The sequence below is a fragment of the Leucoraja erinacea genome, chromosome 9 (assembly GCF_028641065.1).
Source record: "Leucoraja erinacea ecotype New England chromosome 9, Leri_hhj_1, whole genome shotgun sequence".
NCBI lineage: Eukaryota > Metazoa > Chordata > Chondrichthyes > Rajiformes > Rajidae > Leucoraja > Leucoraja erinaceus.
In genome coordinates this window covers 67,857,556-67,884,935 of record NC_073385.1, presented here as the reverse complement: position 1 = coordinate 67,884,935, position 27,380 = coordinate 67,857,556, and the positions used below count along the sequence as shown (strand labels likewise).

Below are 27,380 nucleotides of genomic sequence, written 5' to 3'. Positions count from 1 at the left end.
GGAGAATTGTGAAATAGAGGGACGGAGCAATATAAGTACATGTACAGACACAGATCTGGAGTAACTCAGTGGATCCGGCAGCATTTCTGGAAAACATGCATAGTCAACACTAATGGTCTGGACCCCAGTTCCTTGAACGCAATGTCACGGGTAGATTGGGGGTGAATATGCCATTCAGCTCTCTAGCTTTCATCCTTCAGGGCATTTAGTATAGGAGATGAACTGTTATTTTGCAAATGTTCAAGAGGCTGCACTAAAATATTGAGAACATTCTTAATCTAATGTAGGAATGATATTTTGCTGGAAAGAGTGCAAAGAACTTTTACTGCACAAAGAAAGCCAGAGAACTCGAGCTCAAGTTATTTTCCCAGGGAAGAGGAATCAAAAACTAGAGATTTTAAGTTTAAGGTGAGAAAAAAAGATTTAAAAGAGACCTAGGGGGCAAATTTTTCACTCGGGGTATTGTGCATAAGGAACAAATAACAGCAACGATTAAAAGTCATGGATGGCAAAGATTTAGATGTGGGCCAAATGCAGGCAAATGGAACTAGTTCAGAATTGCATCTTGGGATGGGCCAAAACCGGCCGAATAAGGCCAGTTTCCATGCTTTATCACTCTGACTCCATGAACATAGCAACAGAGGCTAAGAGGTGACGACTGGAAACACCAAAGGAAGAGCCCCTTTTAACAGAGGGTGGTGGGCATATGGAATGAGTTGCCAGAGGAGGCGGTTGAAGCAGGTACTATAACAGCATTTACAATACAATGGGTTATACGTGGCAGGTAGGACAAGCTTAGATGAGACACGTTGGTTGGCGTGGACGAGTTGGGCTGCAGGGCCTGTTGCCATGCCGTGTGGCTCCAAGGCTGCAGATTATGGAATATCCTGCGAAAGAGTGGAGGAATGATGAGCAGAATGGCAGCAGTGTGTGTGTGTGTGTGGGTGGGGGGGGGGGGGGGGGGGGGGGGGGGGGGATGATGAATGAGTGCTGGAAAGAAGGGGAGCAACTGGGTAGATCCATCGACTCCAACAAAAAATGTCCAGTGAAACCAATACATAAACAGCAAATCACCTTGGATGTCTATATCCTCCAAACATGGAGCATTGATTTTAAATGACCAGGTACCCCTCTTCTACACTACATTCAAATTAGCTAAACAGAGGACAAATGTTGTCCCGTGGTGCAATAAGATCACGAGGAGAATAGATAGGGTAAATCCACAGAGTCTTTTACTTCGAGTAGGAAATCAAAAACCATAGGACATAAGTTTGTGAGACGGAAAAGATTTAATGGGAATCTGAGGGGCAACATTTTCTGCACAGAGGGTGGTGGGTATATGGTACGAGCTGCCAGAGGAGGTAGTTGAGGCAGAAACTATAACAACATTTAACAGACATTTGGACAGTTCTTGGATAGGAAAGGTTTAGAGGCAGGTGGGACTAGTGTGGATGGGGCTCCATGGGCAATCTGGGCCGAAGGGCCTGTTTCCCCTACTGCATGACTCAATGGCTCTATTTAATAAATATTAGGTGCCTACTAATAAAATGTGCTGATAAAAGGCTGCAGAGATGATTTATTTCACCGCTGTAGATTACAGGAATTATTTTTCTGCTCAAAATAGATCGGTGGATCCTGGTTTGCTAAAGGAAACCATTTGATTATTTTGCTATTATTCCTGCCCCAAATCTATCCCCCTTTTCACTTCAAACCTTAACATGCTGCTTCATCTCCAACTGTGAAAACCTTTCCCAAAAACTCGTGCTTGAATTCCTCCAATGTTTTTATTGTTTTAATCACTGTCACAAAATTAAAATAGCCTTCATTAAAATCACAAATGGCATTCTAGGGTGTTATGATAAATTCTTCCATGTCCTCCTTCACTTGTTTGAACTTTGACTCAATGACCATGTAATGCTCTTAAATAACATTTTTGTCCAGCTGGGTGGGATTAATGTACCTGTTGTTGTCTGTCCAATCACAGCCAGAAAATTCCTTGTTTGGATTTTATCCCACCTTCTCCGACATTTCCTCTGGTCTGCCGTGAGGAATTTATCCTGACTCTTTATCCTAAAATAAGTCTACTCCTCATGGCATTCAATTCCATCTACCTTCCAACACATCAGTCTCCACATTATTATACTACTTTTCCATCATCTGGAACAAGACCAGAGTTTCCTCTGACCAGATGGGGAAGGCCTGGCCACTGAGCAGGTGGAACTGCATAGTTCACCCCTCCCCAAGATGAGCTTCTGATATAGAAACATAGAAAATAGGTGCAGGAGTAGGCCATTCGGCCCTTCGAGCCTGCTCCGCCATTCAATATGATCATGGCTAATCATCCAACTCGGTATCCTGTACCTGCCTTCTCTCCATACACCCTGATCCCCTTAGCCACAAGGGCCACATCTAACTCCCTCTTAAATATAGCCAATGATCTGGCCTCAACTACCTTCTGTGGCAGAAAATTCCAGAGATTCATCACTCTGTGTGAAAAATGGTTTTCTCATCTCTGTCCTAAAAGATTTCCCCTTTCTCCTTAAACTGTGACCACTTCTGTCTTCCCCAACACCGGGAACAATCTTCCTGCATCTAGCCTGTCCAACCACTTAAGAATTTTGTAAGTTTCTATCAGAAACTCATCGGCATTTCCGCATTAATCAGCGGGTTGAATTTGCCCACTACGGCCAGGTCTCTGGCAGCTGGCAGATCCGTGCCCATAGCCGACTTCCAAGGCCGACTTTGAGGGCCCGTATTATACCCCCTCGGCAGCCTGGATGGACCATTCGGGTACCGTTGGATTCCTCTTGGAGGCCATGACCTCTGTTGGTCTCAGCAAAATGGATAACCCAGAAAGGCTCCGGAAACCAAGGGTGTCAGAAAATTGGTTGGCGGACCTGCACAGTATTGGAAAATATCTTGTTTTTACTTTGTCTACAGTTCTGGAGCAGGATTTCAATTCATCAGCCACTGAAACCCTCTTTCGTGCCCTAGTTGGCTTGTATTCCAAAACACTCCTCCAATTCTGCTCTCCGTAAATTAATTTTCCCACAGTGGCAATTTTTCAGTGATGGATATTGGTGAAATTAATGTGTTGTAATCAGGCATTTGAGTCTGAGCAAAGGACAAACTGTTGGAGAAACTCGCAAGCCAGGTGGTGTCTGAAGGTCCCAACCTGAAACGTCAGTCCATTTCCCACCTGTCGAGTTGAATTCCTCCAGCAGTTTGTTTTTCTTTTGCTCAAGATGTCGGCTTCTGCAGTTATTGGCCCAAGGCATTCTATTCTCCCAGGTGAAGCAGCAGGGTTTTAGTTTTGATGTTTGAAATATTTACTGTGCAGTTTGGAGATTACATTATTTACCATGTTAAAATAATTAACTATTTAACCTAAACTGGAATATTTTGAAATTAGGATTGTTTTATGGATAAATTATGTAGCACAGTTTTGATTTGAAAATAATGGTAGATATTTCCCAAACTTAATCCTGAATTCAGAAGTTCCAAATCCATTTTGTAATTTCTTGTGAAATCCAGCAGCAGTTGATTATGTGCATTTTATTTACACTTTTTAAGTGCTTGATGGGTTGACTCTGTTTAGTGGGTAAAGTGTTTGAAAGTAAATAAAAAATGTTCCATGATATTTCTTTCTTTAAAACAATCAATGTGGTTTTTTTTGTACATAGATGTCCCTGCAGCTGAGCAAGAAAAGCTTTTTATTCAAAAACTGCGTCAGTGCTGTGTCCTTTTTGACTTTATCGCTGATCCACTTAGTGACTTAAAATGGAAGGAGGTGAAAAGGGCCGCGTTAAGTGAAATGGTGGAATATATCACGCACAGCCGCAACGTGATCACAGAACCCATCTATCCTGAAGTAGTTCATGTGGTAAGTAATCTAACAATATATTAAGGTTCTTGAGCATGCGATATTGACAAGGACATTAGTTGAATCATGCCCTATCATAGTTAATTTGATATTTGTTGAAAGGGAACCCAGACAATTTAAAAATAGCCTACAAATGAATAATGTATTGGGCAAGTTCTGCCTTAGGAACATTAACCAACCAAATATTTGCAAGTTGCCGGAGCTTTGGTAATGCTAGTTTCTAAAGTCTACACAAGCCAATTTTTTTAGTAGTTGATGATTATCTTCATATTATATAATGAAAATGGTGAAGAGGTAACTATTCAATTGCTCTATACATTGAAAATACAAAAGTAATCGAGAATGTAATTATTTTAAGAGACTGTGACCAATGACAGCTTTTTGCCCAAAAAATCTTGAACAAAATTCTGGAAATGCACTGCACGGTCATATGCATCAGATTTGGACCTTTTCAGAAGCAGGTGTACACGTGCTTAATCTGGAGAAAGTTGATGGATTCGCTTGCAATCTGTCTTATAGGCAAAGGTGAAGGGGAAAATATTTAATAGGAATCTGAGGTGTAACCTTTTCATACAAAGGGTGGTGGGTGTATGGAACGAGCTGCCAGAGGAGGTAGTTGATACAGGTGCTATCCTAACGTTTAAGAAATTGTTAGACACGTACATGGAGAGGACAGGTTTGGAGGGATATGGTCCAAACGTGGACAGGTGGCACTAGTGTAACTGGGACTTGTTGGCTTGTGTGGGCAAGTTGTACCAAAGGGCCTGTTTCGACACTGTATCACTCTATGACAACGACTAATCAGTTGTATATGTAGAGTGAAATAATAAGCAACTTGTCAAGGTACGTGAAGCCAACAGTTGTGAACCTGGGTTTTAGGATGGACAGTCACTTTAAATTAGATCGCCAAATATGCGCGGTAGTTAAGTCCAGCTTCTTTCACCTAAGGAAGCTGGCGAAGGTGAAGCCAATTCTCGAGCGGCAGCATTTTGAGACAGTAATCCATGCCTTTATTACATCTAGGCTGGATTACTGTAACGCGCTCTATTTTGGTGTTGCTCGTTCTTCACTGGCTCGTCTCCAGTTGGTTCAGAATGCTGCTGCTCGCCTTTTAACAGGGACTCGAAAGAGGGAGCACATATCGCCAATTCTGGCCTCCCTCCACTGGCTCCCGGTGCACTTTCGAGTTCATTTTAAGATACTGTTATTTGTTTTTAAATCTCTGAATGGGCTCGCCCCGCCTTACCTCTCTGAGCTGCTCCACCCATACGCTCCTGCCCGGTCCCTCAGGTCAGCTGGTCAGCTGCTCCTGGAGGTACCGAGGTCTAGTCGGAGGCTCAGAGGGGATAGAGCCTTCTCTGTTGCTGCTCCGGCACTCTGGAACACCCTGCCGTTGCACATCAGACAGGCCCCCTCACTGTCCATCTTCAAATCCAGTGTTAAAACACATTTGTACACCCTGGCTTTTGACCATGCCTGAGGCTTTGCCTCTGTTTTTCGTGTTTGGATGTTTCTTTATTTTACATGTCTTTTCCTACTATTTCTTTTGATTGTTATTTTTGGTGTGTATTAACTTTTTTGTCAATGATTAGTGATGTACAGCACTTTGTTGCAGCTATGTTTGCTTTTAAAGTGCTCTATAAATAAAATTATTATTATTAAATGAGTAAAGAAGAATTTTAGAAATGAATGAGCAATGGAAGAAGTAGATTGGTTTATTTCACATGGCTGCTTGTGTAGACCAAGTTTACACCATGAGCTTCCAATTTTCTGCTGTTCTAATTTGACTTTAAACCATTACGAGTCAAACCTTTGACTTTAAGACTTTCGGAAATGCAGTCCTGTCTTTTCAAACAGATTGTACCTGCATCACTACTTTGGCTAATAACTAAAATTTCAAGTTGGTGATAATTAAAATGTTTCCGAAATGCTAAATTTCATTGAAGGTATCCAAGATGGTCAGTGGAAACAAAAGTGATGACTGAGCCTTCCATTCCACCCTTGCAAGTAATACTGATGTTCAATGAAGTAATCACTAAATCTACATTAATCCTTTGCTATGAACAGTGAAGCGGTTATATTCGCATGAACAGAGTTCATGCAAATTGCACTTGTGTGGCAGGAGTGTTTTGTCTCTAGTGATGGTATGAAAGGAAGGCGTTCCATTTTCTGCTGGAAAGTCACGTGAAGATATACCCTCCAAAAGCATTTATGCCACACGGTTTGTGAAAGAATAAAGAAGACTGATTCCTCCAAATTGAAGCTTGGTGTAAAATGATTCTCAGACTGGCAGAATCCTATTAGAAGTGGTGGAAAAAGTGAAATGTGACCTTGTGAGAGTGAAGACTGGTGGGAATGGATGGTGTAGGCAAGTGGTACTTCCTATTCAATATTATATGCAATAGTCATAGAGTTGTACAGCGTGGAAACGGGCCCTTCAGCCCAACTTGTCCACACAGACCATATCCACTAGTCCCACCTGCCGGTTTTTAGCCCATATCCTTCTAAACCTGTCCTATCCATGTACCTGTCTAAATGTTTCTTAAACGTTGCAATAGTGAACGGTAGATCGTTCCATACCCCCACCACCCTTTGTGTGAAAAGGTTACCCCTCCGGTTCCTATTAAATCTTTCCCCTCTCCCCTTAAACCTATGTTCCTTGGTTCTTGATTCCCTTTTTCTTGGCAAGTGCATCTAACCAATCTATTCCTCTCATGATTTTGTATACCTCTAAAAGATTATCCCTCATCCTCCCTTATTTCAGGATGTTGCTCCAAGGAATAGAGTCCTAGCCTAAGAATAGAGTCCTCAACTTCGCCATATAGCTCAGGCCCTCGAGTCTGAGCAACATCCTGAAATAAATTAAATGAGAGAAATCCAGGAACTGAAATTACATTGTTTTAATAGGCAGGTAATGAAATGAATGAGAAATTTTGCCGGAAGTGTTTGAGGAGCTACAGGAGAATGCATTGGGTTAATTTAAATGTATAGGATTCTGATTAATGGGGAAACTAAATTATTCAACAGGAAAATTAATAACACACTTAATGTATTAGCAATCCAGATTATTTTTGTATCCTTCACAATGATTTTGAAGTTTTTTCCTTTCATCTAAAACTTCAAAGAATGATGTTTTGATACAAATGATCAAAATTATGTAATGTTCCCAAGTGAAATTGACAACAGGTAGTCGTACTATTAAAATTTCCTTCATAGTTTTGTGAAAAAACCCCAGCTTTGTTTACCATTAGGTTGTGCACACTTTTGAGATGAATTTGTTTAAACCAGACTCTTCATTTTGACAAAGATAAACAAAAATTGCTGGAGTAACTCAGTGGGACAGGCAGCATCTTTGGATAGAAGGAGTGGGTGACATTTTGGATTGAGACCCTTCCTCAGACTGAGTCAGGGGAGAGTGAGTCACGGATATAAAGAAATGTAAGTGATCAAAAGAGATGACGTTCAGGGAGAATGTAGAACAGATCATTGTTAGCTAGAAGGTGACAACAAAGCAATCAGAGAAAAAATGTAATTGGGGACAGTCGGACTGCTCGGTGAACTGGGAGGGGGGGGATGGAGAAAATGAAAGGAAGGGTTACTTTAAGTTAGAGGTCAATATTTATACTGAAGATAGACACAAAATGGTGGAGGAATGCAGCAGGAAAGGCCCCATCTCTGAAGCCAAGGAATGGGAATGGGGGTTTTGAGTCGAGACCCTTCATACTGCTCGGGTGTAAGCTGCCCAAGCAAAATATGATGTGCTGTTCTTCCAATTTGTGCTGGGTCTCACTCTGACAGTGGAGGAGGCCCATGACTGAAAGGTCAGTGTGGGAATAGGAGGGGGAGTTAAAGTGTTTCGTAACCGGGAGATCAGGTAGGTTTAGGCGGACTGAGTGGAGATGTTCAGCGCAATGATTGCCGAGCCTGCGCTTGATGTCACCGATATATAGGAGTCCACATCTGGAACAGCGGGTACAGTAGATGAGGTTGGAGGAGGTGCAAGTGAACCTCTGCCTTACCTGAAAAGATTGTTGGGATCCTTGGAGGGGTAAGGTATAGGGACAGGTATTGCATCTCCTGCTGTTCTAGGGGGAAGTCCATGAGGAGGGGGTGGTTTGGGTGGGATGGGAGTTGTGGAGGGAACGCTATCTACGAAAAGTAGAAAGGGGTGGAGATGGGAAGATGTGGGATCCCGTTGGAGGTGGCGAAAATGTCAGGATTATGTGCTGTATGCGATGGCTGATGGGGTGAAAGGTGAGGAAGAGGGGGACTCTGGCCCTGTTGTAACTGGGAAGAGGGGGATCAAGAGCAGAGCTGCGGGAAATCAATGAGGCCTTAGTGAGGGCCTCGTCTATGATGGAAGTGGGGTACCTAAAGAATGAGGACATGTCTGTGGAATTCTCTGCCTCAGAGGGTGGTGGAGGCTGGTTCTCTGGATGCTTTCAAAAGAGCTAGATAAGGCGCTTAAAAATAGCGGAGTCGGGGGATATGGGGAGAAAGCAGGAACGAGGTACTGATTGGAGATGATCAGCCACGATCACATTGAATGGCGGTGCTGACTCGAAGGGCCGAATGGCCTACTCCTGCATCTATGGTCTATTGTCTATTATCTCAGATGTCCAGGTATGGATCACCTCATCTTGGGCACAGATGTGGTGTAGACGGAGGAATTGGGAGTAGGGGTCAGGGTGGGAAGAAGTGTAGTCAAGATAGCTAAGGCAGTCAGTCGGTTTATAATAGATGTGTAATAGGTTCACTTGCACCACCTCCAACCTCGTCTATGGTATCCGCTGTTCCAGGTGTGGACTCTTATATATTGGTGGGACCGAGCGCTGGCTCAGCGATTGCTTTGCTGAACATCTCCACTCAGTAGCCTAAATCTACCTGATTTTCCAGTTGCTGGACACTTTAACTCCCCCTCATTCCCACACTGACCTTTCTGTCCCAGGCCTCCTCCATTGTCAGAGAGAGTCCCAGCACCAATTGAAGGAACAGCACCTCGTATTTTGCTTGGGCAGCTTACACCCCGACGGTATGAACATTGACTTCTCTAACTTCAAGTAGCCCTTCCTTTCCCTCTTATCCATCCCTCCCCTTCCCAGTTCTCCAACCAGTCTACCTTTGAATTTGAATTTGATTCCTTTATTGTCATTCAGACCTTTCGGTCTGAACGAAATTACGTTGCCTGCAGTCATACACAGTAACAATATATAACAAAACATACAATAAACACAAATTAACATCCACCACAGTGAGTTCACCAAGCACCTCCTCACTGTGATGGAGGCAAAAGTCTCTGTCTCTTCCCTCCTGTCTCCCTGATTATATTTTATCTCTGATTGCTTTGTTGTCACCTTCTCCTAGCTACCTATGATCTATGATTTGTGTTTATCTTTGATGTAAACCAGCATCTGCAGTTCCTTGGTAGATAAAAGTGTTGGAGAAACTCAGCGGGTGCGGCAGTATCTATGGTGTGAAGGAAATGGGCAACGTTTCGGGCCAAACCCTTCTTCAGACTGATGTAGGGGATTGGGGGGGGGGGGGGGCGGCGGGGGGGGGTGGGAGAAGAAAGGAGAAAGGAAGAGGATGAGCCCGAGGGCTGAGGGAGAGTTGAGAAGGGGAGGAAACCGCAAGGGCTACTGGAAATTGGAGAAGTCAATGTTCATGCCGCTGGGGTGCAAACTGCCCAATATGAGGTGCTGCTCCTCCAATTTCCGGTGGTGCTCACTCTGGCCACGGAGGAGGCCCAGGGCAGAAAGGTCGGATTCGGAATGGGAGGGGGAGTTGAAGTGCTGAGCCACGGGGAGATCAGGTTGGTTAATGCGGACCGAGTGGAGGTGTTCGGCGAAACGATCGCCAAGCCTACGCTTAGTCTCACCGATATAGATCAGCTGACATCTAGAGCAGCGGATGCAATAGATAGGGTTGGAGGAGATGCAGGTGAACCTCTATCGCACCTGGAACGACTGCTTGGGTCCTTGAATGGAGTCGAGGAGGGAGGTAAAGCGACAAATGTAGCATCTCTTGCGGTTGCAAGGGAAAGTGCCTGGGGAGGGGGTGGTGCAGGAGGGAAGGGAAGAATTGACCAGGGAACGGTCTTTGCGGAAAGTAGACGGAGGGCGGAGATGGGAAGATGTGGAGAGTGGTGGGGTCACGTTGGAGGTGGCGAAAATGACGGAGGACTATTTGTTGTATGTGACGGCTAGTGGGGTGAAAGGTGAGGACTAGGGGGACTCTGTTATGAGTGGGGGGGATGGGGAGAGAGAACAGTGTTACGGGGTATGGAAGAGACCCTGGTGTGAGCCTCATCTATGGTAGGGGAGGGGAACCCCAGTTCCCTGAACAATAAGGACATTCCTGATTCCCTGGTGTGGAACGCCGCATCTGCTCCCAGGATGAGGCGTTCCACACTGAGGAATTGAGAGTAGGGGATGGAGTCCTTACAGGAAGTAGGGTGGGAAGAAGCGTAGTCTAGATAGCCATGAGAGTCAGTTTATAGTGGATGTCGGTCAGTAGTGAGGCCAAGAAATGGTAGGGAAGTGTCGGAAATGGTCCAGGTGTATTTGAGTGCTGGATGGAAGTTAGTGGTGAAGCGGATGAAGTCAGTGAGTTGTGTGTGGGTGCAGGAGTAGCACCAATGCAATCGACGATGTAGCAGAGGTAGAGGTCGGGGATAGGACCCTGGTACGTCTCGAACAAGGATTGTTCGACGTACCCTACAAAGAGGCTTTGGGCCTCCTCCATGGCCAGAGTGAGCACCACCGGAAATTAGAGGAGCAGCATCTCATATTCCGCTTGGGCAGTTTGCACCCTAGCGGCATGAACATTGGCTTCTCCAATTTCCAGTAGCCCTTGCTGTCTTCTCCCCTTCTTAGCTCTCCCTCAGTCCTCTGGCTCCTCCTCTCTTCCTTTCTCCTTTCTTCTCCCCACTCCCCTCCCCTCTCGCCCCCCCCCCCCCCCCCCAACCCATCCTCCATCAGGGTTTCGGCCCAAAATGTTGCCTATTTCCTTCGCTCCATTGATGCTGCCTCACCCGCTGAGTTTCTCCAGCATTTATGTCTACCTTCGATTTTCCAGCATCTGCAGTTCCTTCTTAAACAATCTGCAATTCCTTCCTATACTCTGCATTTTGACAATTTTGCCTTGTGTTCATGCAGGAATGACATTTATTTTCTATCAAATTGGTATAAATTGTTTTGAATTGTTGAACCAGCAGATTGTTTTGTTTCCTGTTGAGTTGTAGACTTATTTTAGATGCATTGCCTTTTTTTTTAAACTCCAGCAACCATAATTTAGCAAAAGCTTTTAACAATGTGTTAACATTGCTATAGTTATGCAAATAAATTCTGATCTGATGATGCATACTCCATGATTTAGAGGCTTCTTATGAGGATTAAAAAGGGGTGTTGAGGACTCTCAAGAGAGATATACCAAGAGTAAGTTTGGATTATGTGCCCAGTGACAATCCCGACCAGTTTATTTCAGTAAAAATTGTGCCCTTCAACTGTGTAATGGAATGAAGGCCTTCATTATTCCCTTCCTTGCTCTTGGGTGCATCCCAACAGATAATTAAATCATTGTCAGCTGTTCACGGAGATGACATTTAAAAGCCGATAAGAGTGATGATAAAAGGCCACCCTGAGGGGTTGTGAGGGAAGGGTGGTACACAATCCATTGGATTGTTAAATATCTCCAACCCCTTCCACATAAATGCATGCCAATAATGACTCCAGTCTCTTCCCCTACATGTTGCCATTTCACTGAGTTAGATGTGAGATTTTGTCAGGATGGGTTGAATTGGTGTCATTTGTAAATTCAAGATTCAAGAGTTTTATTGTCATGTGTCCCTGATAGGACAATGAAATTATTGCTTTACTTCAGCACAACAGAACATAGTAGGCATCAATACAGAACAGATCAGTGTGTCCATATACCATTATATAAATATATACACACATGAATACATAAACTGATGAAGTGCAAATAACAGATAATGTTCAGAGTTTTGTCCGAGCCAAATTTAATAACCTGATGGCTGTGAGGAAGTAGCTATTCCTGAAGCTGGTCGTTGTACCTTCCACCTGAAGGTCGCGGGGAGATGAGTGTGTGGCCAGGATGGTGTGGGTCTTTGATGATGCTGCCAGCCTTTTTGAGGCAGCGACTGCGATAGATCCCCTCGATGGAAGGTAGGTCAGAGCCGATGATGGACTGGGCAGTGTTTACTACTTTTTGTAGTCTTTTCCTCTCCAGGGTACTCAAGTTGCCAAACCAAGCCACGATGCAACCGGTCAGCATGCTCTCTACTGTAATAATAACAATAATACATTTTATTTATTGGGTGCCTTTCAGACATCTCAAGGACTCCTTACATAGGTTAACAGGAAATATAAACATATAATCAGAATAAAATAAATAATAAAGACATCACAGAAACACAAATTAAAAACAGAATTCAGTCCAAAAACAATATCAAAAATACAATGTGAAGAGAGAGCAGCGGCAGCTAAAGCGCGCCAGCATCCACTCTCCCTTCACGGCAGCCATCTTGGACAAAGACTAACAGGATTACCATAGACAAAAAAATCATCCCCCCCCACAATGGATACCACTGTGGGGGAAGGCACAATGTCCAGTCCCTATCCCAAGGTCACCCCATAGTCAGGCCTGTGCACCTGTAGAAGTTAGAGAGAGTCCTCCTTGACAAACCGACTCTCCGTAATCTTCTCAGGAAGTAGAGGCGCTGATGTGCTTTCTTAATAATTGCATCAGTGTTCTCGGACCAGGAAAGATCTTCAGAGATGTGCAGGCCCATGTTTTTGAAGCTCTTGACCCTTTCAACCATCGACCAGTTGATATAAATGGGACAGTGGGTCCCCATCGTACTCCTTCCAAAGTCCACAATCAGTTCCTTGGTTTTGTTGGTGTTGAGGGCCAGGTTATTGTGCTGGCACCATATGGACAGTCCCTCGATCTCTCTTCTATGCTGGCATCCCCATCAGTGATGCGTCCCACAACAGTGGTGTCGTCAGCGAACTTGATGATGGAGTTTGCACTATGACCGGCTACGCAGTCATGAGTATAGAGTGAGTACAGCAGGGGGCTGAGCACGCAGCCTTGAAGTGCTCCCGTGCTGATTGTTATCGAGGCTGACACATTTCTGACTATACGAACAGACTGTGGTCTGTGAATGAGGAAGTCGAGGATCCAATTGCAGAGGGATGCGCAGAGACCCAGTTCTGTGAGTTTGGTAACCAGCTTGGAGGGGATGATTGTGTTAAATGCCGAGCTGTAATCAATGAATAACAGCCTGACATATGAGTTTTTGTTGTCCAAGTGGTCCAGAGCAGAGTGGAGGGCCAGCAAGATCGCATCCACCGTTGATCTGTTGTGGCGGTAAGCAAACTGCAGTGGGTCCAGGTTTTTGTCGAGGTAGGAGTTGATTTGCGACATGATCAACCTCTCAAAGCACTTCATCACCCCAGGCGTTAGTGCCACTGGTCGATAGTCATTGAGGCACGTCACCTTATTCTTCTTGGGCACTGGTATAATTGATGCCCTTTTAAAGCAGGTTTCAATTATGTAAGATTTCGGTATTTATCTCCAGGCAAGGACCGATTTTTATATTGGCAATTCAGTCATAGGCAGTGCTGGATCGTAACGCATGGATCTGAAGTGAGAGTGGAATCCATTTCACTTGGTACATTGCTGTTAACCTTTGCTGTTAACCTTCCAACAGTTGCTTTAATTTCAAATGGATAATAAAGAGAGATACCAGAGTTGTGTTTCGAGTAGGGGATGTGGTGATATTATAAAAATGCAATTATTGAACAGTAAACTAAAATTGTTGTACTATTCATTTTGATTCACTTTCTAGTCTAGAGATACACCTGAGTCCACACCAACCAGCGATTCCCACACATTAACACAATCCCACACACACACTAGTGACAATTTATACTTGTACCAAGCCAATTAACCTACAAACCTGTACGTCTTTGGAGTGTGGGAGGAAACAGTAGATCTCGGAGAAAGCCCACGGTCACGGGAGAACATATAAACTCCGTATAGACAGCACCCGTAGTCGGGATCAAACCTGGATCTCTGCCGCTGCGAGCGCTGTAAGGCAGCAATTCTACCGCTGTGCCACCGTGCTGCTCAATAAAGTTGTAATTACTTTGCTAAAGGATAGTCTTTAGCATTTGAAATTTTTAGTTTGCTTTTCTTAAATCTAAGGATGCCCATTGAAGACTTTTTTTCTAGGTGTGGACATTAATGGTCCAAGTTTAGATAATTTTGTGTTGCATTTATTCCAGCAATTTTCAAAAGAATTGCACTTGAAAAAAGTTGTTCAAATTGTTTATTGGAATTCAGATTAAAATTGCAGATGATACCAAACTTGAAGGTATGATGGGATAGTGAGGTTTCTTGGCAGTTAGAGACAAGCAATAAGAATCATACTTATCAGAGGGCTTAGAGATATAGCAGGGCTGTCGCTTAACTTTTTTCCCTGTTGCCAGCCGGGCAACCTTGACAGCTTTTTAGGTTGCCAAATGACAGTTTAGGTGGGCATTTAAAATGGTTTGCATGAAGCGTGTGATAATGTGCTTGGACGAAGTGCGTAGTTACCAGTTGGAATTATGCTCAATGAAGCATTTGCGTATTGTGTTCAAGAAGGAACTGCAGGTGCTGGAAAATCGAAGGTAGACAAAAGTGCTGGAGAAACTGAGCAGGTGCAGCAGCATCTATGGAGTGAAGGAAATAGGCAACGTTTCAGGCCGAAACCCATCAGTCTGAAGAAGGGTTTCGGCCCGAAACGTTGCCCATTTCCTTCGCTCCATAGATGCTGCCGCATTCGCTGAGTTTCTCCATCACTTTTGTCTACATTCACATATTATTTCTGCTTCAAATAAAGTCACAAACTAAACATATTCACCAATCAAGACATTATATATACCACAATGACATGCAGCAAAATTATAATACAATATCTCAACTCTTTTTACATATTGCAATTGATGCAAGCATGTTTTCTGTGAAGGACCGAAAATTACCATGACATGGCCATAGCATGGGTCGTTATTGCTATTTGCACAGAAACACTCCGGCTTCCCACATAATTTATCCATAAGAAAATATATAGGTTGCAAGGAAATTTCTAACGGCATTTTATGATAATAGTAGCAATGTTACAAAATTTTGAGATTTAAAAAATCAAGTCTGCAATTTATCCCATCAGATAAAGCATAACAATAAGTTTAATTTGACACCTAATTCACTTTCATATCTCAAGTAATAAAAAAGTTATGGCCATTTTCATACTCGGATATTAGAATCTTGTTCCCTATTGATTTTCTATGGACATAACAAAAAAGCTGTGATCGTGGACAGTCAAAAGCACATAACCTTCTTAAAAAAATTAAGAGAACTGAATGAAATTTTCAGTTATCATAGATTGAACCATTCTGAAACAAATATAAAATAATCTTACTTGGATGACCTGAAATTAAAGCATATAATTAGTTAGTTACCCAATTGTAGCTAATTTCAAACTTCAATTTACTAGATCTAAACATCTATCCATTTCTTAATAAATGATTAACATTTTTAAATAGCCCAAGTGTCCAAATAATATTCACAAATAATTCACAATAAAACATGATTTTTAAATCTCATTTACATCAATTTATAGGCCAAATGGAAGGAATTTAGTGTTCAATTGCTGTAAATTAAAGTCAATTTAAATCGGCTTTCTAGTGGGTTCCTGTGAACGCGCTGGTTTAGAACGTTCACATTGCGCTGGATTTGTGCCCTCAAATGCCCAGAAAAATACTGCGGGATATAAAGAGCCCAAAATGAGCTACTCGCTATAGAAAACTTTAATAACAGGGTTATATACAAGCCCCATTTAATGTAAAAATAAGGTACATACCTTTAATTGTTTGCTTTATAAAACCCTGGGGCTGCGAGAGGTTGCGGATTGAGAGAGTGATTTTTAACCTACTATAACTATTATACAAGGCCATAAAAACTAATAACACCTTTTGCGACGGGGTCTTTCAGCGATTTTCCGTTAATGATTTACTAGGCTGAACATTTTCGATTGCAACAGCCTAGTAAAAAATCGCGTTTTAAACCCACCCCCTCTAAACAGCGCCAAAATTGCGCACACGGGGTAGGGCAGATGCTCAGACACGATTCAGGTAGGTTTTGTAACATACCTAATAATAGCTGTTAAAACCGACTATACCCATCTGACAGGACATAACTGCAGCAAATGGTCTTTTGGTAATATGTTTAAAGGTTTCAAAACAAATAATAACATTGGGAATTAAAACACATTTGATTGCATTCCGTTATCAAACATAGTCAATGTTTGCTCTGAAGACCATGAAGCACAATAGGGTCAGGGGGTGTGTGAATCAGTGCGGGGTGGATAGATGGCGATGGGGGGTTTGAGAAGGCAATCGTTGCGGAATGGATGTAACGAGGCAGGTGAATTGGTACGTTTTGTTTTGGAGTAGATAAAATTGTGCGGGGAGATGTCAGTGGTGTTGAATGGGGGGGGATCAGTACGGGAATGATGGGGGGGGGATCAGTACAGGATGAATGGGGGTAGACAAAAATACGGGAGAAATTCAGCGGATGAGGCAGGATCTATGGAGCTAAGGAAATATGCAATGTTTCGGGTCAAGACCCTTCTTCAAACTGTTCCTCCCATTCTTCTTGAATGGGGGGGATCAGTACAGGATGGATTGGGGGGGGGTCAGCACAGGGTGAATTGGGTGGGTCAGCACAGGATGAATTGGGGAGGGGGGGTCAGGACAGTGTGGATCGGAGGGTCTGTGCATGATGAATGGGGAATCACTACAGGATGAATGAGGGGATCAGTAAAGGATGGATGGGGGTGATTGGTGCAGAGTAAATGGAGGGTGGGTCAGTATGGAATGAATGGGAGGATCAGTGCCATATGAATGGGGGGAGAAGTGCAGGATGGATGGGAAGGGGAGGTCAGTACAGGATTAATTGGGGAACCAGTGTAGGATGGAGGGGGGGGAGGGGTGGCGGCGGCAGGAGAATCAATGCGAGGTGGGTAGGGTGAAGAATAGATTGGGGAGGGGAGCACAGGGGATGTCAGTGAGGACTGAATGGAGGAGGAGGGAATGGGGATCAGTGCGGGATGGAGAGGAGGGGTCCCAGGATAAAAGGGGTGGAGGGGGTGTGTGTGTGAGAGAGAGAGAGAGAGAGAGCTCAGTGCTCCTCGGACAACATCGCCCCGCTGCCTTGGCCGTCCCTGTTCACCACCGAAGTACCGCCTCCCCTCCTCCGCCAGCCGACAAGAAGGTGCGGGGCCGAGCGGTGCAGCTCGAAGATCCTATAGCTATAGGATCTGTCGTGCAGCTGCTTCAGACGGCGGAAGGAGGCCTCCGCCTCCCCCTCCCTCTCTCCCTCCTGGCCTCTGCTTGCGGGAGGGGTTGGCGGATTTGCAAACAGTGGCCGTTATCAGGGCGACAGCGGCCGCTGCTTGCAAATCCGCCAACGGCGCTTTCACAACTCCTCTCGCACGCCAAGGCCGGGAGGAGAGAGAGAGAGGGGGAGGTTCCTTCCGCCGGGCGGGGTGCGGGAGGAGGAGGCGATGGAGCCGCTGTTCGGGGCCCATCATTCGCTCCGATCCTTCGTCACCATGCACCTAGTATCTTTGCCCCGCAATCAAAGATACTAGACTAATACAGCCGCCGCCGACACGAAACGTCACGTTGCTATGTTCCAGAGATGCTGCATGACCCGCGGAGTTGCTCCAGTTTTTTGTGTCTATCGGTATAAACCAGTATTTGATTGCCAAGCCGGGAAAAATGAGTCGGCATTTAGGTTGCCCGGCTGCACTTTAAGTGGTCAATGGCACCCGGGCAACCGCTAATTTCGAGCCCTGTATAGGAGTGTGTGTATGTGTAGTATATGAATATATTTTTCTCTTCCACAATGAATTGCAAGAACTGGAACTTGCATGAAGATGATCGATGATTTCAAAAGGACATTGATTGCTATTTGAGGGAAATAAACTGCAGGTCTACAGGAATAAAGCAAGAGTAATGGGGTTGGTGTGGACTTTGGTTATGACGACTGACAATGCTTGGGATCTTGCATTTATTGAAAAATTATTTATATTGGTGCCAGAAATTACAAACTTTAATTTTAAAAGTTTTGCATGGACAAGCTACATTTTGTTTGTACACAAAGCAATATTAATTGTCACTTTGCTATTGCATTTGTGTATGGCTAACCTCAACCATTTTTCAGTTTGCAGTGAACATGTTTAGAACGTTACCACCATCGTCAAACCCCACTGGTGCAGAGTTTGATCCTGAAGAGGATGAACCAACATTGGAGGCTGCATGGCCTCATCTACAGGTACTGTATCATATTCAACATTCTAACTGTTCTGATTTTGTCATTGAATATAATATTTGAATCATCTCTGATAATTGTCTTACTGTTTTTATTAATTTACCTGTTCTTATTTATCCTTTTACTATTTTTGTTTAAAATCATTTTATTTTCCAATACTTTTGGTTGTAAGAAAATCTTTTGTCTTGAATGGCTGCTTAAGTATAATTCACCTTCAAAATGTTACTTTTGAAAATAATTTTCTTTAAAAGATTCCTGTGCATGAAAATAACAGTGAATATTTCTAATGCAGGAAATGATGAAACTCATTGACAATCTGAAAGACTTGCAGCATTTCGTCACCTCTTGTGGCTGCTTGTGTGTTAAGAATTGTATGCACCAGCATGCCAAAACACTACTGTATATTAAATTTTAAGAGCTTTTAAAGTGTTCTGATCGTCTTCCAACCAAATCAAAGAATTTCACATTTCATCATTTAATCCTTCATCTGTTTCTAGTCTTTGGGGTATTATGGAAATGAAAGAGATTTCAGATGTTGCATTTTTGAACAAATAAACAGTATTGGATGAACCCAGTGGGTCAGGCAGCATCAATGGAGGGAAATCAAAAGACGTGTCGTGCATTGAAAGATTGGTGACTGGCAACAATACAATACATTTTCTTTGAGGATATCAGGCAGAGTGCTGGGGTAGCAGACGGCTCAGTGTTTGCCCTCCAGGTTTCCACAATCTATCCCAATGATTTGGTTGAGAACATTGCCACACTTGGAAATATTATATTCAATGACAAAAAAACAGTTGCGTTGACAGTTGTGGAGTTTTGAAGATTATCTAAATGTTGAGTGTAGGCAATTTCATGACAGCTGCAGTATAATGGTGATAAATATGAAATTATCCACTTGGGTAGGAATGTAGTATGGTGGTTAAATGGGGAATGTAATGGAAAATGGTGATATACAAAGGCACCTGGTTGATCTTGTACACCAGTCAGTGAAAGCAACGATGTAGGTGCAACAGGAGATTAAGTAAATGGTACATTGGCGTTCACCACAAAAGAATGAGTTCAGGAGCAAGAATGTCTTATTGCAATTATACATAACTTTAGATCATACAGGTCGCCTTAGATGAGAAAAAACATTTTTGAAGAGGGAATTCAGTGAAGATTCAATACAATGAATGCTGGGATGGTGAGACTGTTGTAAAATAGTTGGAAGAGCTAGACCTGTACCAATTCCTTGGAGTGCAGGAGGCAATGGTGCAATCTTATAGAAGTGTATATAATTATGAAGGGCATTGACAAGGTGAATGCACAGAGTATTTATCTAGGGTAAACTAATCAAGGACCGGAGGACCTAGGTTTAATATGAGAGGGGAAAGATTGAATAGGAATCTGCACACCACGCAGAGGATAGTGGATATATGGAATGAGCTGCCAGAAGAGGTAGTTGAGGTGGGTACTATAACAATGTTTAACATGCACATTCAGGTACATTGATAGGAAAGGTTTAGAGGGATATTATATGGGCTAAACGCAGGCAAATGGGATAGAAGGCTTAGATGGAGCACCATAGTCGGCACAGTATAGTTGGGCTGAAAGGCATGTTTCAATGCTGTGTGACTAATTCAGGTGGAAATTATGCATAACATTGAGACCGATCGCAAGCACAATACCATTTTTTAAATACCAGTGAAGAACATAAAGTGATCTCTCTCTAATATTATTCATTCATTTTTCTCGTCAGTTGGTATATGAATTTTTCTTGAGGTTTCTGGAGTCTCCTGATTTTCAACCAAATATTGCAAAGAAGTATATTGACCAGAAATTCGTAATGCAGGTAAGATAAGTAACCAGCTACTGATCATTAAATTTGCACTTTGTTTTCTAAAGTACTAAGCTTATAGATTTGAATATGTACTGTTTGCCTGCAGTGTAGTAAACAATGTCTGCCCAGTTGACGTCTCCTAACTTTGTAGCATTTTAATTTTGTTAAACTAATTGATCCATTTTTATCCGCTTTATTCCCCCCATGATATTTACTAATTAATATGTTATCCAAACAACATAAATATTGGATTCTATAGTTGCTATCGTTGGACAAGTCTGTTGTCTGTTCAATGTTGACGTAAGTTGTGAATGATCCAGTAGCATTTAATTTTATAATTGGAATGCCTAAAGTGGGTTGTTAGATCACACTGCTCGTAGGCAAATTGGTGAAGCTTACAACTGTTAGGATGCAACAAATAAAATTAACTCTTAATTTTCTCCCATTTACATTGCAATTCAGAGCTATCGTTTTAATTTCACTCCGTCTATAAATATAGCGTGGAGACTGGCCAATTAGCCAACTGAATCTATGGTGACCAGTGATCTCCCGGACACTAGTTCTGTCCTACACACTAAAGACAATTTACAGAAGCCAATTAACCTACAAACCTATACATCTTTGTGATGTGGGAGGAAACCCACGCAGTCACATGGAGATCATGTAAATTCCGTACAGACAGCACCCATAGTCAGGATCAAACCATGGTCTGTGGCGCTGTAAGGCAGCATCTCTACCGCAGCCCTATACAAAAAAACGTAACAAACTGCAACACAACACTTCAAAAAGAGTTCAATTATTTGGGAGTTTTGAGACTCTTATGAATAGATACTTTAATAAATGCAAGTTTATTTTTCTGCATAATACCAGTCTGAAGAAGGGTATCGACTCATTCCTTTTCTCCAGAAATGCTGCCTGTCCCGCCGAGTTACTCCTACATTTTGTCTACCATCCAGAATCAGTACTCTGTTCCTGCTTTCTCCCCATATCCCTTCAATCCGTTAGCCCTAGGAGCTATATCTAACTCTCTCGATTATGTCCAGTGAATTGGCCTCCACTGCCTTCTGTGGCAGAGAATTACACAGATGGAAAAGTTTTTCCTCATCTCAGTCCTTCATGGCCTACCCTTTATTCTGAAACTGTGACCCCTGGTTCTGGACTCCCCCAACATGGGGAACATTTTTCCTGTATCTAGCCTGTCCAATCCCTTAAGAATTGTATATGTTTCTATAAGAATCCCCCTCATCCTTCTAAATTCCAGTGAATACAAGCCCAGTTGCTCCATTGTTAACCTACGCTGCACTCCCTCAATAGCAAGAATGTCCCTCCTCAAATTAGGAGACCAAAACTGCACACAATACTCCAGATTTGGTCTCACCAGTGTCCTGTACAACTGCAATAGGACCTCCTTGCTCCTATACTCAAATCCTCTTGCTATGAGGGCCATTAGCTTTCTTCACTGCCTGCTGTACCTGCATGCTTACTTTCAGTGACTGATGTACAAACACACAGAGGTCGCATTGCACCTCCCCTTTTCCTAATCTGACACCATTCATATAATAATCTCACATGTATCCACATTATACTGCATCTACCATGCATCTGCCCACTCAATCAACCTATCCATGTCGCCCTGCAGCCTCACAACATCCTCCTAGCAGCTCAACACCACTACTCCGCAAATTTGGAGATGTTTCATTTAATTTCTTTGTCTAAATTGTTAATATATATATTTGTAAATAACTGGGGGCCCAGCAACGAGCCTTGCGGCACACCTGGAAATCATCGGACTGGCTGCAAGGCCACAAATGGGCCCCAACCTCGGGTGTTTCCGAGGAAGAGGACTTAACTTTCTGGTGCCTTTCCCCACAGTGGAAATCTTTGATTCTGCTGTGGGGGGACGTTTGTGTTGAACTCTATAATGTGTTGTGTCCATTTTCTTTATTTTTTAACCTGTTTCTATGGTGTGTATGGAAACGTATTATCTATTTTATGTAAAGCACTTTGGTGTCAATGCGAGTTGACTTAAAACGTGCTATATAAATAAAACTTACTTACTTACTCCACTAGTCACTGCCTGCCATTCTGAAAATGAACAGTTAATTCCTTCTCATTGTTTCCTGTCTGCCAACCAGTTCTCTATCCATTTCAATACCCTACCCCCAATACCATACCCTCTAATGCACTTCAGTGTTGGCTCCTCTGGTAGCACAGAGTGTGTAATATCACCTTAGACGGAGTAAAATCATGATCCAATTGATTGATCGATCTGATCGCAAAAACATTGTGATTCAGAAATGTATTTCCATAAATGAAAAATGTGATGAAACGCTTAATAGTCTGTTTTTATTGAATGTCTTAGAGAAGTACTGATGCATGGTGTCAGATCTGAAATGTTTTGTTCAACAGAAACAGCCTGACCTGCTGAATGTTTGCAGCACTTTTTAAATGATCTAGTATTAATCGCTTTTATTTAGGAATCCATTGTACATGTCGTTGTGCTGCTGGGAAGAGTTTCTGATATCTCTAAACCATGTTTCCAACATTTCAGGAAGTTTTCTGATCAACTTTCGTTTCATTAGGAAGCTAAATGTGACTTTGTGTGCTAAGAGTTCCGAATCCTATAACCCTCAATGCTGGGTCTAATAATGCAATGCCTTCTATAATGCATTTTTAACTTTATTTAGATAACATTATAGGTATTGTTTACTTTGACGATAACTATCTCTCAATAATAAAGGCTCTGTCTCATCTTAGTTGCAGACACTTTTTTGGGCTAAAGGGCCTGTTTCTGTGCTGCTTTTTTTGTTCTCTGCTCTTGCCTAGTTATTTAAGCATTATATTAAAGCATATAAAACATTTTTTAATGTTTCTCTTCCCCATTTCAACAGCTATTAGAACTGTTTGACAGTGAAGATCCACGTGAAAGAGACTTTTTGAAAACAACCCTTCATCGAATCTATGGAAAATTCTTGGGCCTAAGGGCTTATATCCGAAAACAAATCAATAATATATTTTATAGGTATGTACTTTTAATGAGTATTTGTATAAAATTGGATGTTTTGTAATTTACGTGGAATCCAGTATGTTGTCATGGGGAGGGCGGTTGCCATCACTCAGACCAGTCTATCAAGGCCTACTGTATCTCCTGGTTGCTAAACATTTTAACTCCCCATTCCCATACTGACCATTTTGTCCTGGGTCTCCTCCATTGTCAGAGTCATGGCACATGCAAACTGGAGGAACAGCACCTCCTGTTCCGCTTAGGCAGCTTACAACCCAACGGTTTGAACATTGAATTCTCCAATTTCAGGTAATCGTATAAAAGCGTATAAAATTCTTCAGGGGAACGGGCAGCATCTCTGGAGAGAAGGAATGGGTTACTTTTCAGACTGAAGAAGGGTCTCAACCCGAAATGTCACCCATTCCTTCTCTCCAGCAATGCTCCCTGTCCCACTGAGTTACTCCAACTTTTTGTGTCTATCTTCGATTTAAACCAGTATTTGCAGTTCTTTCCTACACAAATTCTTAAAGGGCCTGTCCCACGTAGGTGTTTTTTTGGGGGTTTTTTTCCCCTTCCCGCCACATGGTCGCCGGGGTGTTGCCTGTATGGTCCCCCAAAGAGTCGTAACGTCTTTCTGGTCGCTGCTGGATTTTCAACAAGTTGAAACAGTTAGTGACGGTGGGTTTGACGCCAATGAGCGTAGCTTGACTTCTCCTGACGTAGGTGCTGTCGTAGTTGTCGCCAGGTTAACGTAGATTGTCGCCAGGTGACGTAGGTTGTTGCAGGTGCTGACTTCGGGTTTTTTTGTTGTTAAAGTAATGATTCTATTTCAAATTTAATGTCAAAGGTGGGTCCAGTCGCCGGTTTTTCAGCGACCTGCTAGGACTATGACAGTCACCTAAAAAATAGCCTAAGTGGGAGAGGCCCTTAAGGGATTGGACAGGCTATTTGCAGGAAAAATGGTCCCCATGTTGGGGAAGTCCAGAACCAGAGGGTCACAGTTTAAGAATAGGGGTCAGCTATTTAGGACTGAGATGAGGAAAAACCTTTTCAGCCAGAGAGTTGTGAATCTGTGGAATTCACTGCCACAGAAGGCAGTGGAGGCCAATTCACTGGATGTATTTGAGAGAGTTGGATATAGCTCTTGGCTATAACGGAGTCTGGGGATATGGGGAGAAAACAATAACTGCGTACTGATTCTGGATGATTAGCCATGATCATGCTGAATGGTTGTGCTGGCTCGAAGGACCGAATGACCTACACGTGCACATATTAGCTATGTTTCTCTGTAACTACCATACTACCCCGCCCCACGCTGTCCCCTCCCCCCCCGCACCTCACCTGGACTCGCACTAACGCCTACCCCTCTCCTTCCACCTACATCCCTACCACTAGCTTCACAATCAGCAATTCTTTAATATTTTTGTCTCGTACGTTCTGTCCTTTTATCTCTGGCCTCTGTTCAGTCATCTGCCTATCAAAAAATGTCCTCACCTGTATCCCAACTATTACATGCCTGGCTTTGTCCTGCCCTTCCAGCTTTCTTCTCCCCTCTCCCATCCCCACCACATCAATCTGAAGAAAGGTCACAACCTGAAACGTCATGTTTCCATGTTCCCTTGCAATGCTGCCTGATCTGTTGAGTTACTTCTGCACTTGGTGTTTTTACTACACCATGCGAGTGGGTTTGGAGACTCATTAGTAACCTTTAGCTACCATTATCTTTCCGTTGTCTAAAAGGCAGGTCAGGATCACACTAGAATACTTTTCCTTTGTCTCACAGCCTAAATGCAGCTTCAACAATACCCAAACCTCCACACTATCTAGAACAAAACGGCACAATTATAGATTGACTCTCATTCATGCACCCAAACTGTTCCTTTTCTCTAGGTCACTGGCTCATCAGCACTATAGTGTCATGGTGAAAGATTTGCTGCTTCAACCCACCAAGATGTTGCCAATTCTTCCCAAGACCAACCTGGCAAGATAATTGTCAGTTTGCACGTTAACTTTTGAGTTATTAGTGAAGTAGGTTTGATCAGTGTACAAATACTCCACTCTTCATTAAATGTTTGGACAGTCACTATCACTGAAGCCAAAAATTTCAGACGCTCAATCTGAAACAAATGGTAACAAATTACGTTGCATAATGGCCATTAAAACAGAAAAAGGAACAGTTGTTTTATTCCTCACATTTGTTTCTCTATTACTGCAGACATTTCCTCTGTTCTCTCCACCCCCTCTACAATTTAAGATGCATCTGCTTTCTCACGGCTCCGCTTTAGTGAAACTTCCTCGATCTGAAATGTTGACTTTTTCTTTCCGTGCAGATGTTACTTGATATAGCATATTGTGAATCTCTGCCTTTATTGAACTTTAAAAAAAACAACTTGGTGGGTTATCTTGCAAGTTCAACAATTATAAATTAATTGCAATTACTTTTATCCTAGGTTTATTTATGAAACGGAACATCACAATGGTATAGCAGAACTGTTGGAGATTTTGGGAAGGTGAGTAGTTACTTTAAGTAATATGGAGGCATTTTAAAGATCTTGTCATAATGCCCATTAATTTTATATTTTGCTAAAGAACACACTCATTCTACAACATTACAGTGCTATCAACACCATAGGTACATTGTGGAACAGTGCATACATTTAACCATCTATTTGAAGCAGGAGATTTTTAAGTAGGTTTGTGGTATATCAAGAGGAAATGTAACCAGGTATATCAAGAGGAAATGTAACCAGGTTGCAAATACTGTTTCAGTCCCATGTGGTAACACAGTTGAATTTATACATGCCTGTGAAGAGGCTTATTATTCCAGTGGGTGTCTGCATTAACAAATGTCGTGTTCTACATTCCGAACTTGTACAGATAAGATCCTAAACTGAAATAAACAAACTTGACTAAAAGCTCCAAATTAATTGCATTATATTTAATGAAGATTTAGCCATGAACCTGTGAAGTTTATCTTTCTCACAGAAACTGACTCCCTTGTTGGTTATGAGTGCTTTTAGATTCATTGATGTGCGGTTTTTTTTTTTACCTCCTAAAGTCTTCCTTTTCGAAGTTCATGAAATAGTTCTGAACCCAAGATCCTTAGATTTCAAGAAGAAAAGTACTAAAACGTGCATTTTGGGTAGAAGTAAATTGGATGTATGTGGGACTCTTTCGCTTTTTGCTTTCGATTTTGATTTTCCGTTCTGATGGTTGCCATTTTGATTTTTATTATATGGCAAGATTTATTTCAGTTTAAAAAAAAAAAAAAACTAGATTCAGCAGTTGCTTAAAGACATTGAATAAGTTTAAAATGTTGCTGAAGATGTTGCAGTCTTTACAATATCTCGGTTATGACTAACCTTCTTAGTTTTGTTCTGACTCGAGACTTTTCACTCCTTGCCGTGCATGCAAGTATTTTCCAAATACTTTTGCACACAGCTACAAATCTGGAAGATCTATGGCAGACGTCTTGCTGCAGTGGTTCATTTGCAAAACATTTTACCAGTTGGTTGATCCACGATTCAATGTAGATTCCATTTCCACCATTACCCAAGCAAATGAATAAATCACATTATACTCTAGTTTTTTCATTTCTTTTTTTTTGTAATCCATCCTGCTTCAGAACATGGGATTGATATTTTTAAATTTGTGGGTGCTTTTATCCAGGTAAGTAAATTAGGCGGGTGTTTTATCCAGGTAAGTAATCTTTAAAGTATGGAAAGAACTCATAATGTGTAGACAAATTATATTTTGTTTTCTTGAGCTTGTAAATAGTACATGGCACTAATAGTGAGGGAACACCTCAAAAAGAATAATAGGATTGAGCAGTCAACATGGCTTTATGTTGGGAAAATAATGTCTGACTAATCTTTTGGATAAAACAAACTGCTGGAATAACTCAGCAGCTCAGGCAGCAGATGTGTAGCGGCAGCTCAGGCAGCAAATGAATCTGCGTATGTTTGGGTCAGGATCCTTCTTCAGAGTGATTGCAGCAGGGGGGAGAAAGCTGGAAGAGAGGTTGTGGTGGGATAAAGCCTGGCTCGATATAGGCGACAGAGGGTTTTAATTCTCAGATGGGTGGACAATGCCAAAGAGATGAAAAAGTGACAAAAGGATGTCGGATAAGGAGAGAAGAGGAATGAAATGAGATGGTATCTGGAGCCTTCCGCCTGGCTTGACGGTAAAGGTCAGCCTGCCAGACTACAACAGCACCTCCCCTGATAATATTGGGATTGTTGCTGAGTGAGCAGAGGGCTGTGCATTCT

General features: G+C 42.5%; 1 protein-coding gene across 2 annotated transcripts in view; it reads left to right on the top strand.

Moving 5' to 3' along the window:
• ppp2r5ca (protein phosphatase 2, regulatory subunit B', gamma a) overlaps window positions 1-27,380 on the top strand; it is a 95,799-nt gene that overhangs the window by 37,992 nt on the left and 30,427 nt on the right. For both annotated transcript variants that reach the window (XM_055641150.1, XM_055641151.1), the window contains 5 exons: window positions 3,684-3,883; window positions 18,179-18,289; window positions 20,028-20,120; window positions 23,000-23,130; window positions 25,563-25,622. In XM_055641150.1, coding sequence (XP_055497125.1) covers window positions 3,684-3,883; window positions 18,179-18,289; window positions 20,028-20,120; window positions 23,000-23,130; window positions 25,563-25,622 — 595 coding nt within the window. The remainder of the gene's footprint in view (window positions 1-3,683; window positions 3,884-18,178; window positions 18,290-20,027; window positions 20,121-22,999; window positions 23,131-25,562; window positions 25,623-27,380) is intronic.